Consider the following 13,553-nt stretch of genomic DNA (forward strand, 5'->3'; position numbering starts at 1 on the left):
GTGTGTGTGTGTGTGTGTGTGTGTGTGTGAGAGAGAAATTATGTCATTTATTTATTTATTTATTTATTTATTTATTTATTTATTTTTAGGTTTGGAAAGAGATAAGTTTGACAACAAGACGGTCACCTTTGAAGAGCACATCAAAGTTGAGCACAACATGTGGCACTACTTGTTCTTCATTGTCCTGGTGAAGGTCAAGGACTCAACAGAGTACACTGGCCCAGAGAGCTATGTGGCTGAAATGATCCGGGTAAGGATGTTGTCACTGACATGCACTAGTTTAATGAGGGTCTTATTGGAGTAAATACTAGTGTAGCTGCAAGTCTTCCGAGTCTTGATTTCAGTTGCGTTAAAAAAAGCCCCAAAGAAGATGTTGAAAGACCTTTATTTTAATTAGGTACGTTGTGGATATTTTCTTTCTTTGCTTTAGACGTTAATTTAATTATTGCTAAAGCTACTTCAGTAAGGTAGTATGCGAGTCCCAGTTCCTAATAATATGAATTTACTTAAATTTGTTTTTCAACAGTGTATATTTCCATCTATTTGCTTTCTGCTTTGTTGGGGTTGATACTAATTAAGAACTGAGCTACTAGGTACTTATATTACAGACTGATACATCTACCTGATCGTCAATCTTTTTTTCTTTTTTTTTATATCCTTCAAATTCACAGACACTCCGGAAATTCTGTAATCGACTTGTTTTTCACTTTCTTCTAGCTGCCTTCCTCTCAAAATAGAGCTCTCGCTCATCTTCTTCAGTGCTACAGGTGTGCCTCAAAGCCTACATTAGCAAAACGTACGGTGCAACACTGTATCTGCTACCGCTGTGGTCTTAACTGAGGTTAACCTTCACTCGTGAAGAACACTGTAGGCGCTTCGACTAGGCGTAAAGGTTTATATGGGTTCGGACAGAAGTGATTACTGCAGTCTTTTTCGCTTCCTGCACTGTGACAGGCAGTAATATTTATTTTTTTTCACCTCGTGTGCTCTAGTGTACCAGCTCTGCTTTTATGTAATCCCTACCTCTGTGACCTTGAATCCTTCCAAAGCATTATCACATCAGTCCATTTTATGAATGGACAATTAACATTCAGGCACAGTCTGCCATTGGCATAAAAGGTTTTAATCCTCCGAAGGAGGCATGCATTGTTTTAATCATTAAACACACATGCATGCACCCTTTACATCACCACATGACAGCCACTTTGGCATGCAAACACACTGAAACCTTGGGTTATTTATTTTACTTTTTTCTATCCTGACATAATGCATATTTCTATGTGTTGTATAGAAAGTACGTCATCACTGTTATTAGTTCCAACAAAGGCTTTGCTATCATAAAATACTATAAGATAGCAAATTCCAAGTGCTCGTGTTTATGCCAATCAGATAAATGTACAGCCAGCGGAGAAAGTGATTCAAGTGGATATCTGTAGAATTGTGCCTTTCAGAAAAATAAAAGGGTCTGAAAAGTGATTGTTTTGATTGCTGCATCATACCTGTAGTCTGTGAGCAATTAGAAAGCATTTTAACTGCCACAGGAAAGCCCCTGTTTCTGAAGTGGTTGCTCCCCTGACGCACTTGTGCTGCTGTCAGTTTTTGACCCAGTTTCTCATTCGATGCCATTTAGCCCACTTTCCTGCTTTTTGCCTTGATCTGCTACCCTTAGTCTTGTGAGGAACCACCTGATTTGGGATTAACTCCCTGTCCTCTCGCTCATTAGCGGTGTACTCCCACTGAGCCAAAATACGTTTGTCAAGGGTTCATTCCGACTGGGTTAAGGGTCTTAGCCAAACAGAAGAAGTTGCACATTGTTTGAAAGATGCTGGCGTGCCCAGTCATCCTTAACATCAACTCTCAGCAAGTGTCCTTGTGTCTCGTTACAAAGAGTATATCATTCATAGAGCGTCTGTCATAAAACGCATTCAGTAAATCATTCACAGAGGTTAAATTGAGTCACGTTGTGTGCAAGGATATCGTTTTATCAGCTTTTAAAATGGGATGAGGTTTATTGGAGTTTTTTGGTTTTATTTTTTGGTTGGGTGGCAGACGGAAAACCATACAACTTATTTAACTTATTTTTTAGATATTAAAAAAATCCTGCATGAAAAAATGTAAGTAAACATGTAATGTTATCTACATTAAATAAAACTTCACAATAATATTCATATTTTTTAAACCATAATAATGTAGAGTGCAGTAGTGCCAATAAATTATCGTACAGTCATACATACATCTATTTTTTTATACAACATACAGCTAATTTCAACTGTGCTGGTTTCTGATTTTTCTCCAATTTTTGGATACTTGCTGTGTTAAACTTTATTTGAATGCACAAAAGTTGCATGACGATAATAATAATAATAATAATAATGAATATAATTTCTGCCAACAGTAATAGGAGTTATTAATGAATTATTTTGTTATAGCTTTTTCAGTTGTTAGCTCTTGTTTTTTCTTTTCTTTTATTACAGACATATTCCACTGTATTTACCAGTGATTTGATTAGCAGATGGTATATTTTCAGGCTCTTGTGTTTCAATCTGAGCTGCCTCTCTCCCACTGTGTTTCGATTTTTTTGATGCTGCACTAACGTGGAAGAAGCAGCGGGACATAAGGGGGTGTAGAAGTCAGACTACTCTGACAATGACTGGGACTGACGTCAATGGTGGAGGGCTCTGGGTGAAATGTCATATCTAAGGTGTTAAAAAGAAAACAGTAAAAAAAGACGATGCTCAGTTTGCACCCATTGTCCTACTTCTAATTATGTCCGACGCTTAAAAAAAAATGACACCCATGCTCTATTTGCTCTATTTCCAATCATCCGCTGCCGTAAACGTTCAAGACTGTGATAATTCTGGGAGGGGGGAGAAGGGGGGGCCTTTATTTGCATATTTGTAAAGTGAGTGGGTCGTCAGCTCATCAGGTGGCTTGTGGCATGACTGTGACGTTTTGTGTTGCTATTTTAACCACACAGCATCCTGTTTCTCTGTCATGGCCCGTGCGGTTTTAATAATGAAAAATGTACTTCCGTCATTTCCATTGAACCAGCACGTTGTAGACTCTTAAGTCATGCCTGCACTTCTCAGTTTACTGGAAGTGCTTTCATATGTAAACACTGGGGATGGAAAGAAGGCTAGGCCGTTAAGTGATAAAGTCGTCAAACAAACACACGTGTGGCTGCAACCTGCGGGCTACATCCAAATGGGGGAAATGACCTCTGTCGTGTTTAGGTGATTTTTTTGTTTTGTTTTGCTTTTGTTTTTTTTAAGCAGAGCCGAGTCTGGGAACAGGAAGGTGTTTTCAAATTATTATATCTGTGACAGTCAGCGAGAGATGACAATCTTTCTTAGAGAAACTGGAGCGTTCCAATAATCAAAATGGCACATTTGTATCTTTTTATTTAATTTAATTTCTTACACGTACCAAATATTGCAGTAGCTGTCCTCAGATATAGAAGTGCGTGTTAGAGTGGGAGGAGGCAGGTAAACTAGTAAACACAGCCTCTGTCTCTTTGCATTCAGGAAGTGGAACTTGCTCACAGCCGTCCTCTCCTCCTTTCAGAATGACTGTTTGCTGCTCATTATTTTAGTGTTGTGTGATTCCCCCTCGGGCTGCCGTCTGACCCAGGGCTGGTTTGCGGTATGCACGGCCACCTCACTTGCGTCGATGTCTCCAAATCGACCACTGAAACGCGGGGACTTTTTCAGCCCAGTTCTTTGGCACTGCACGATTTCTGGACAGTGCCTGCAGTGCCGCACACTTGCATTTCATTCATGCAGCATTAGGGCAGATCGTTGTGCTGATTTAAGGAACATGACATGCCTTTCTGTATGCTGCTTCATCTAAATAACATTATTAACATTTTATTTTTTTTATATATTAGTATTGCTATCTATCTATCGATCTATCGATCTATCGATCTATAGATCTATAGATATATATATATATAGATATATATATATATATATAGATATATATATATATATATAGATATATATATATAGATATATATATCTCAGAGAGCATTTTGAAGTAGTGATGAGAACATTCGAGATCTCGGTGTTTATCTGTGTATATGATGCAAAGAATGTGGAGTCATATGAGAAAATTTCTGTACGCCTGCCAGTGTGATCGTCTGTTCTTTAAGATTAGGCGTGATAGAAACAGATCAAACAAGTGAGCTGCCTCGTGTGAGTGATTTCAAGAATGCCTGCGTATCCCATGTGATTCTAATATGGAAAGTCCCATTCTAATTAGTTTGATTCCACTTTTAGAGTCAGCTTTAAATCACTGCACACAAGCCAGACACTAAAACTGGGCATTAGATGGGGGGGGGGGGGGAGTACAAATTTCATATGGCCTTTTGCCATTTAAGCTTGTTCTGGTGAGTTAAAATTAGAATGAGAAGTGAAAAACTTCCTAGAAAATTGCAAAGGTTCCAGCACCCTGAAGGCAGTCACGGGGAACGTGATAAATACATTTCATTGTGTCTTCATACCTCTCCTAACAAATCAAATTTCTGTTTACCAGGAGCACAACTTGGACTGGTTTCCACGAATGCGGGCCATGTCTTTGGTCAGCAGTGACGCAGATGGGGAGCAAAATGAGATCAGAAATCTGCAGGAGAAACTGGAGTCCACAATGAAACTGGTGTCCAACCTCTCAGGCCAGCTGACCGAGCTCAAGGAACAGGTCGGTTTGAGCTAAAGTTGATCAAAAGACCGAGAATCTGATTTTGATGTCTGACACTTTGTCAGGGGGAGAAAACATGAAGCATTAGAGGGGTTTTTTTCTTTTTCTTTTTGTAAAGAGCAAAGCTGACGTTTTTTCAGTTTTGTTTGTTTGTTTGCTCCTCATTGCCCTTTAGATGCAAAGCTTTCTAAATGCAAAAGGTGGTGAGTCATAGTTCACAGCACCGCTCATGAGATTCTCAATCTGATTTTATTTTCATCACTGAGTTATAAGCACATTTTTGTTTCTCTGGATTATAGACCCGTTAGCTAAGCTTTTTTCTTTGTATCTGTCTTATTTCGGTGCGTTATTAAACCAAACTTCAGTTCAGTTTGGTTATTCTGTAAAAGATTTTACTTTTTGCATTCAGCAGACACACTAGAAGTTGTGTAAGGATACAGTTCTGCTGGTATTGCATATCCAGGAAAACAAGACGATTGTTGCAGACGATTGTCTGCTGTTTCTAGTAAACAGAATTGTAAAAAGCCTTTTACCCTCGAAATGAGAACTATTTGTGAGGAAGTGAATGTTTCAGAGACATTTTGACCCAGACAGTGGGGGAAATGATTATTGTGCCTCCAAGAGCGATGACGGGCACAGGAACGTCTGTCACATCGCGCTGCAACGCACAAATGCTCGCACAGCCTGCTTTGATTTCTTTTCCTTCGCTTGATGAATTTAAACTCTTTACTTTCTCAGGAACAAACCAACGTTTATTCACCGGAGAGTGAAAATTATGCCATGAGCGCTCTCCATGTTGAGTCACTCAAAAGATTGCCATAATTAGCAAATTATAGCGCAAAAAGGACAGCATGCTATTGCTGTCTGACTTTAAATGATATTTTTGTCTAACACGTCCCTCTGCGCAGAATTATTTCTGCTGGAACACTCATTACAGGACCACTTTGTCTTCTCACTTTTAATATTGTTGTGTTTCACTGCCGAGGTGCAAATCACCACTTTATGTCAATTAAAGTAAATTCTTAGCAGAAAACCCTCTCTTGTTCCTGCTCGTATAAAGGTTAGCACCTGCGTTTTGACTCATGCGCTTCTCTTGATCTCTGAAATTTCTCTTGACTGAGTTTCAGGATTAGTAGTTTGTATTCGGCTGCTTTCGTCAGAAGACACAGCAAAGTGGATGACAAGGCTGGCAGGATTTCAGAAGAATGTGTTTCAGTTGAGCTGCATGCAGAGTTTGCTGCTGCATTTTGTCAGTTTCTATAAGGTGCTACGAAAGACTGAATCGATTAAGACTGCAGAGCAGAGAAGGTGGAATAATTTTTTCTTTTTTCTTCTTTTAACAAAACGAGCCCTCTCTGTTCCCCTCAGATGACAGAGCAGAGGAAGCAGAAGCAGCGGATCGGCCTTTTGGGACACCCTCAGCACATGAACGTCAACCCTCAGCAGCCTGCGTGAGGTCGACCGGCACACAGCCCTGAAGGAGCTCCGCGTCGGCTTTGCGCCCAGGTGGAGCGCGCACTCCTCACGCCGAGGTTGCACATAATGTATACTGCACTGAGTGTAACTTATAACGGTAGGGAAACACTGTAACATAGGTAGTCATAAGGCGATGTGTAGCTCTACCCACCACGCATGTGTTACTCTAGAACGTGACACTCACCCACCTCATTCTGTTCAGGCCTGTCAGAACTGGTGCCAAATGTTTCCTAGGTAGAAATCATTTGGATTTCTGACCACAAGGCCTTCACTGGTTGAACTTGAAATGGGGGGAAAAAGCTGACTGGACAAGAGGGAATAGTCCCATTTGTTGTTCTTTTTTTTATGTTATTGTTCTCTATTTATATTTCTAGAATAATGAGCAGTATTACACGTCTTATTTTTGTATGTTGTGCAATATATTAACTTAAATATGCAACCTCATTGGTGTGTGGGTTGAAATTCCATCATTTTTGTCTTATTTAAAAGCACAGCCCGATGTTTTGTCTCTGGATAAAATAGAGAGCTGTTGGTTGCCTGTACTTACACACAGATAGGGATAATACTTAATAAGCTGGCCTTCTCAGTTTTACTTTCTTCTTTTATTTCTTGAAAATGTGCGTACTTGTTGAGGGGCAACGGCACTCAGTATAGATAGCATATTGTTTGAGAGCAATATATACGGATAGTTTACTTTCACCTGTGTAAAGCCAACAGTGTCATATCTCAGCGCTAACTAATTTTATGATATATTTGCTTTCTTATTTAACTGGGTCGTAAAGGACATTTAGTGCCACTCATGCTAATATTTGCTCAGGAGTTGTGTCATTTTTACAATAATAAATTTGTCCAGTTTTTGCAGCAGACTTCTTCCATTTGTGCCTGTTTTTGGTCCTCGAGTTAAGTCTGAGACATGTTTGCTGCTTGTGCTGAGTCACTTTTATTTCCACCAAAACTCATTAGTTGCTACTGTTAGACTTCTCTCATTTTTGGACTACCTATGTGTATATACAATTTGTTGCTTACCTTCGCTTTTGTATAGAAAAATGACAAGAGGGGGGAAAAAACGGTTACTTATGAATATTATAATTACTTAAAAAAATTTAGGCGCTATCAATTTGTATACTGGAGTAGAATTATTTATTAAAATTGATGTAATTATCCTTTACTCCCTTTGCTGTGTTTGTTATTGATGTGCTTTTACAGGATTTATAATGTGTTTTTGTTTACAAATGCACACATTCGTACATTACCACATGACTCATTTCTTTTAATACTGCCTTTGTATCTTTATTTCAGTAACTGCAGACTTATAAAGCAGAAAAATGTATGAATTTGTCTTCATCTGATCACACAAATGGATACTGAAATACAAATGCCGCTCACTGGCAATAAGCAAAATGTTCTATATGGGTTCACACGGAAAGTTTGGTTTAAAAATTAAACTGGGCCACGTCCCGAATTATTCTTCTGGCTTTCAGAGAATCTGTATATGCTGACTGGAAACGAGGAACATCTGAGTAGAATATATCCTCATTGATCAGGGACTTTCCTGATTCTCTGACAGCCAAGTATATGTTCACCAAGCTCTACTTAATGTGTAACTGTCCAGGTTCAATCAGTTGGTGTCCTGATATTTAGATTTTTTTTTAATTCATTTTTTAATGAAATGTCTGCATACAAGAGCCATTCATTTGTCAGTCATTTCCAGAAAAATGTAAACAATTTTCTACAAAATTATCCCTCCAAAACCCTTAAACGAGTCCCTCGGTGCAAAATCAGCATTCTTGCTTGAGTGTTTTTCAGCAGATAAACTGTGGTCAGAGAAGCTCATGCTTCATAATGCCGATTCTTGCATAAAGAAGGTGGTAGTAGGTGCAGACTTTCTGCATCTGTAAATGCAAACTTTAAGGGTGCAGCGTGGTTACAATGATTCTTAAACAACTTATATTGACTTATATCAACTAATATTTTAGGGCACGGAGAACGAGTGCAAATTTTCTACACTAATGGGAGTAGGCTATATGCACACAGTTCGGGGTAATCAGATACTGTTAATATTATTTTAAAACCACACAGTTTGGCACCTAATTGTGTGAAATGATAAGAAATGCAGACAGTTGCATCTCCACAGAACAGTGAAAACGGAAAGATGAGTTGAAAACAGTAGTTGGCACCCCCTTCCCCCCTTATCGGAATTAAGTGCAAAATCTTATCTGCAACCCCTTCCCGTTCCCTCCTCTCCGTTGTTTTGAAGCTGTTTCTATATTTAGTCTGTCTGCTTCGGGACGTCGGCGGGTGGAACCGACCGACCAGTCGGGCATTCTCGGTCGTCTGCTGGACTGACGTCACCGACAGGGATCCGCTCTTCGGCTCTCTCCCAGCCATGAGGAGCTCAACGTGACAGCGCGCTGGGTACAAGCAGGTCTAATAAGTACCAGCACGGTGCGGGTATGTAGAAAGAAAACGCTCCACCACAGGGACTCTGTCATCCTGCCGCAGGTGCACGTGCACGTGCCGCACACCAGACCCGTACAGAATGAAATTACACGGGTGTCCACGCCACATTGAGCGCGTGACACTTGGCAGGCTCTGAAAATGCGGAGAGTTAAAATGAGTGGCCCGCTGGCCGCACTGAAACGTTGAGACCCCATAGATAATTATCGCGTGACTCATCGTGTCGCAACTGTTTGTCTCGCCCGCATTGAGCCCAGTGTAAGTATGTTAGCGTGAGAAAATAAAGCGTCTAAAATGAGCAAAGTCTTGGAAGAGTTTTTGTAAACAAGTGTTGCAACTTAATGATAAAAGCTTCTTCTGCGTTATAATTTCTACATGTTAACTAGTTTCGCTTAATTTTACCACACTTTTTGTTTCATCTCAAAATGTAGGCCTTTTGCTAATACCCAATAATAAAAAATAAAAAAGTTGTATTTCAGCGTCGAGGCTATAGTATTTTATGCTAGTGTTTCTATAGTGCAGCTTACTATGAAGCTTACTATGCCAGTTAACATGGGGAAAACGGCTCCACACTTCCTAACTGTCCAGGGGAAATCTGTTGCTCTACTTTCTGCCTCCATAAACACGCTCTGCTCTGCAAACACGACTCAACCCCCGAGATCCGAAGCGTGGTGGTACACGGGACTCGGCCCCGGTGGAGGAGTACTACACAAATGGGTGTGCTCCAGCAGCAGAGAGAGGGGGCGGAGCGAGCGGGGAGGTGAGGAGTTGAAAGCACCGTCCAACACGTGAGGCTCATGTGACGGAGCGGAGTCTGTGTCTGTAGCTGAGAGACGTGCCTGCAGTCACAGGGTTTATTTAACACGTAGTCAGAAATCCACCCAGCTCTCACACATTGCGCCGGGCGTGGAGCCTCCCTAGACATACTACTGAGTCCCGGACCTAAGGGCGACAAAACTCCAGCTGCGCTCGACTGCAGCTCACAACAGGAAAACACACTCACACTGGATAAGAGGAAATAATTTTTTCTCATTTATTTCTTTTATCTTGGAAAGTTTTTTTTTTTTTCATTTTGAATTGCGGCTGCTGGGACAAATTTTGGAGTTTTTAAAAAAAAAAAAAAAAAAAAAGCATTTTCTTCAGGTTTTACATTTAATCGACATGGAGAGGATTACCAGCGCGCAACCACCTCCCTGTATGCCAAAACACCCCTCTCTGGATATAGCTGACATGCAAGGGTAAACGAAGCAATTTCTATTACATAAAAAAATGTCATTCTGCACTTTATACTGAAGCTCTGTGAAATCAACTAATTTAATCTTCTCTCCAAAGAGTGGATTTTCCAATTTATGTGTATAAACCCAGGAGGGGCATGAAGCGAGATAATGAGAGCAAGGTAAGTTCTAGTTTTTACAAGTGTAATATATTTAAACAGTTAAATCTGAGCAGAATTTCACTGACCACCTTTCACAACCCTCTCCAGGAGACCTACAAGTTGCCCCATCGACTTATCGAGAAGAAGAGACGCGACAGAATAAACGAATGCATTGCCCAACTGAAAGATTTATTGCCAGAACATCTTAAGCTTACAGTGAGTATTATTTCAGCATATGGCAGGTTTGCTAACAGCCAGAGAATCTGAGACGCCACATGGTTCTGCTGAGCAGTTTGTTTGCGCCATATTTTCAGTTCAGCTTTGAAGCCTTAAAAAATATATATTTATATACATATATCTATATTTATTTTTTATTAAGAGAAGAACCGAATAATAATAATTTTTAAAAAGTTTTATTTTTTAAATTTTAATTGCAATCGTACTTAAAAAAAATTCATTTAATTGCTGTTATTTTAAAATTTGTTACTAGAAGTTTTTGTACGTGTGTACATGGACTGCATGACTTCCCGGGTGTTCCAGACTTGTTCTCTGTTCAGCTGCAGAATGTGTTACATAAGAAAGATCAACATGCTTATTGAAGGTCTTCCTGTTTTAGACGCTGGGTCATTTGGAGAAAGCTGTGGTGCTGGAACTCACTCTCAAGCACGTGAAAGCCCTGAGTTCTCTCCTGGAGCAGCAGCAGCAGAAAATTATCGCTCTACAGAAGGACCTGCAGCTTGGTAAGTTTGAGTTTTCATTTTTATTTTTCTTATTTGTTTAGGCTGTGAAGTGGAAATGGTACAGAGGCATCACTGGGGCTGGCACTGTGTGGTCTGTTGTGTTTTATTGAGGTAAAACTTGCTGTAAAGAGGATTTAAACTTTTTTTTTTTTTTTAATCACCTAGGTGATCATGGAGTTGACAGCGCTGAGAGCAGTGAGGAGATGTTCCGCTCTGGCTTTCACTTATGCGCCAAAGAGGTTCTGCACTATATGGCCACCCAAGAAAGCAGCAGGGACTTGACTCCTTCGCACGTAATCACTCACATCCAAAAGGTAGCAGCGGAAGTCCTGCAGCATCGAAGCAGCCTTCGGCCGGATGAGGATGTGGGCTCTTCTGAAAAAGTGAAGAAATCCGCCGGACAGCCACAGAGGGCCTCTGAAGGCCCTGCTAAGAACTGCGTCCCAGTCATTCAAAGGACTTATCCCCACGGGACAGGGGAGCTGAGCGGTAGTGACACAGACACTGACAGTGGCTATGGGGGAGAACATGACAAGCGGGACCCCAAAGCCCAGTGGTCAGAAAGCCACTCGATGGAGGGGGAGCTCAACCATTTGGGATCTGAGCGCATGGCCAGTGCCATCAAGCAGGAGGATGATGAGCCTCGGGCCAAGAAGCTGAGATCGGACTCCCCGGAAGATGAAATTCTCTCCAGTCACACGACAGGAGTTCCTGGTAGTTACCTGAGCTTCTCCCCTAACCAGAACCCGTTTTGCCTTCCCTTCTACCTCATCCCCCCCGCAGCAGCCGCAGCAGCAGCGTATCTGCCCATGCTGGAGAAATGCTGGTACCCTGGGGGCTTGCCTGTCATGTACCCAGGCATGAGCGGTTCTGCAGCAGGCCTACCCCCAGAGGCACTTCCCTCGTCTCTGATGATGTCCATGTCCCCGAGGGCAGGATCTCCAGTACACCACCAGAGTCGCATGGACTCCCCCACGTTTCACAAAGCTTTAAAGCAGGTCGCTCCCTTGAATCTGGAAACCAAAGACTGAGCAGATGTGTCACAAATCGTGTCCTCTGAATGTCGAATGGGATAAACGAACACGAAAGCACTGGTATCCCATTAAACAGCAGCTGTAGTTTGACCCATTGTGTCCCACCTCCATCTACCATGAGCTCCTGAAGTGAAATGAGACTTTCTGTGGGGATTCTGGCATGGCCACGAGAAGGCTCATGTTAGACCTTTTGCATGGCTCTGAAATACTGTGAGTTTTAATACGGTCAGTTTAGAGTGCACGAGGGAGCGCGCAAGTGTTTTTCTGCAATACCTGTCATCTCAGCACTTATTGTTGAATGTCAAAGGTTAACCTAGAATGTAAGGTGTAGACTAACCCTTCCACACACAAACACACACCCCATTTAAAAACATTTTGGAGCTATTTTCTTTGCGCGCGCACACAAACACACACGCCAGTCTGTAATGAATGTAAAGATTGAACAAAAGCTCCGTCGTAGATGCTGCTTGAATGACTTTTAAGGATGATCTACTTTCAGTGTTTGTTGCTCCTGTAAATGCAACAAACTATTGTTTTAGACCTACCACAAAAAACAAAACAAAAAAAAAATATTGCCCCTTTAACTCCTTCAGTTATGGCAAAGCTAAATGAACGCAGAGTTTAGAGTTCAAAGAATTCAGGGCGTTGTCGCCGTACGAGGTGTGTCACTCATGTCTGTCGATGAATGATGTGGCCATACACGCTTTTATGATTTCATTTGTTGCTCATGACTGTTTCTGCATTTTTTTAGGTGGAGTTCCTGTGAAGCAGTGTCTTGTAATTATTTCTTTTGCTTATACTACTCGTACATCTCTATTTTTGATACGTGACCCACTGAGTGTATTTTGTAGGGAAAGGCTGAGGGAGCGATTGGCTGTACGTTGCGACATCGTGTACAGTATACATATGGCGTCAGCCTGATTTGCATATTGCCCACTGCTTTCCAGTCGAGTCCAGGCCTGTTTTTAGCTCACGCTGTTGCCTTTACTCGTTTTAACACAGACACAAACAGTGGCAGGTGATTCAAACATATTTGCTTTAAATGTGTCTGTGGCAAAGAGAGTGAATGTAAAGTAAAACAAATATAATAGTTTTGTATAGAAAGAGGTACTTGGGATTTTTATTTTGAAATGTAATGCAAAGGATGTACATATTTTGTATATAAAGTATTATTGATATATATTAAAGTATTAATAAAGCTTTTTCCCCTCCCTGTGGAATTTGTGTTGGACTGCCTGTTGGCTTAAACGTGTTGTAGCCAGCCACCCTGACAGTTTCTCATAACAAGGCATACTTACATAACACTTACATAACCCATAAAGCAGCACAGTCTCTGTAAATCAATAGCGTGTCTTAGACTACTGTAAAGGTTGTGAACATTTTCAATTTCGAAGGATATCTACAGAAATGTGCAAAGGAATCGTTCATATTTATTTAACCGTCGGCTATTACAGATGAGTAACAGTGGAAAGGAAGAACTTGCCATTATAACCCACTAGTATGACGATCCATAGTGTGAGTCTGAAACCTGGAGATACTGTTCCTAAAAAAGAATAAAGTGGGCATGAACTTCGTGTTCACCGAATTACGAGAAGTTTACCTTTTGTGGTTTAATTCTCAAGTGGGCCATACCTATGTCTGGAGATAAGATGTGTCTGGCAGCTTTAGAAGACCACACTGAAAATGGTATTTGAGGTTATGAGGGAAAGGACTTTTAAGCCTTTGATTTACTTTCGTGTTTAATATGGAATACGTGTCTCCGCCGACCTTCTGCCG

At 41.0% G+C, this 13,553-nt stretch overlaps 2 protein-coding genes across 2 annotated transcripts in view; both read left to right on the forward strand.

Annotated features, from left to right (window-relative positions):
• Positions 1–6,150, forward strand: part of itpr1b (inositol 1,4,5-trisphosphate receptor, type 1b) — a 79,617-nt gene extending 73,467 nt beyond the window's left edge. The window contains exons 62-64 of the mRNA XM_085353789.1: positions 90–250; positions 4,534–4,695; positions 6,064–6,150. Of these exons, the coding sequence (XP_085209915.1) occupies positions 90–250; positions 4,534–4,695; positions 6,064–6,150 (410 nt within the window). The remainder of the gene's footprint in view (positions 1–89; positions 251–4,533; positions 4,696–6,063) is intronic.
• A 3,289-nt stretch (positions 6,151–9,439) lies between these two features.
• On the forward strand, positions 9,440–13,183 carry bhlhe40 (basic helix-loop-helix family, member e40). The gene is made up of 5 exons (XM_085353790.1): positions 9,440–9,866; positions 9,961–10,024; positions 10,112–10,219; positions 10,620–10,743; positions 10,909–13,183. Exons 1-5 carry the CDS (start codon positions 9,790–9,792, stop codon positions 11,772–11,774), a joined length of 1,239 nt encoding a protein of 412 aa, XP_085209916.1. The 5' UTR covers positions 9,440–9,789; the 3' UTR covers positions 11,775–13,183.
• The last annotated feature ends 370 nt before the right edge of the window (positions 13,184–13,553 follow it).

The sequence above is a fragment of the Diplotaxodon limnothrissa genome, linkage group LG5 (genome assembly GCF_057381915.1).
Source record: "Diplotaxodon limnothrissa isolate DT_005_m linkage group LG5, D_limnothrissa_male_GT1.1, whole genome shotgun sequence".
NCBI lineage: Eukaryota > Metazoa > Chordata > Actinopteri > Cichliformes > Cichlidae > Diplotaxodon > Diplotaxodon limnothrissa.

What these genes read in the sequence shown, in the direction of transcription:
- bhlhe40 (XM_085353790.1), top strand. Translation starts at nt 9,790, where the DNA reads ATGGAGAGGATTACCAGCGCGCAACCACCTCCCTGTATGCCAAAACAC. An exon ending in CAGAACATCTTAAGCTTACA is followed by an intron (nt 10,220 to 10,619) that starts GTGAGTATTATT and finishes TTCCTGTTTTAG; the next exon opens with ACGCTGGGTCATTTGGAGAA. An exon ending in ACAGAAGGACCTGCAGCTTG is followed by an intron (nt 10,744 to 10,908) that starts GTAAGTTTGAGT and finishes TTAATCACCTAG; the next exon opens with GTGATCATGGAGTTGACAGC.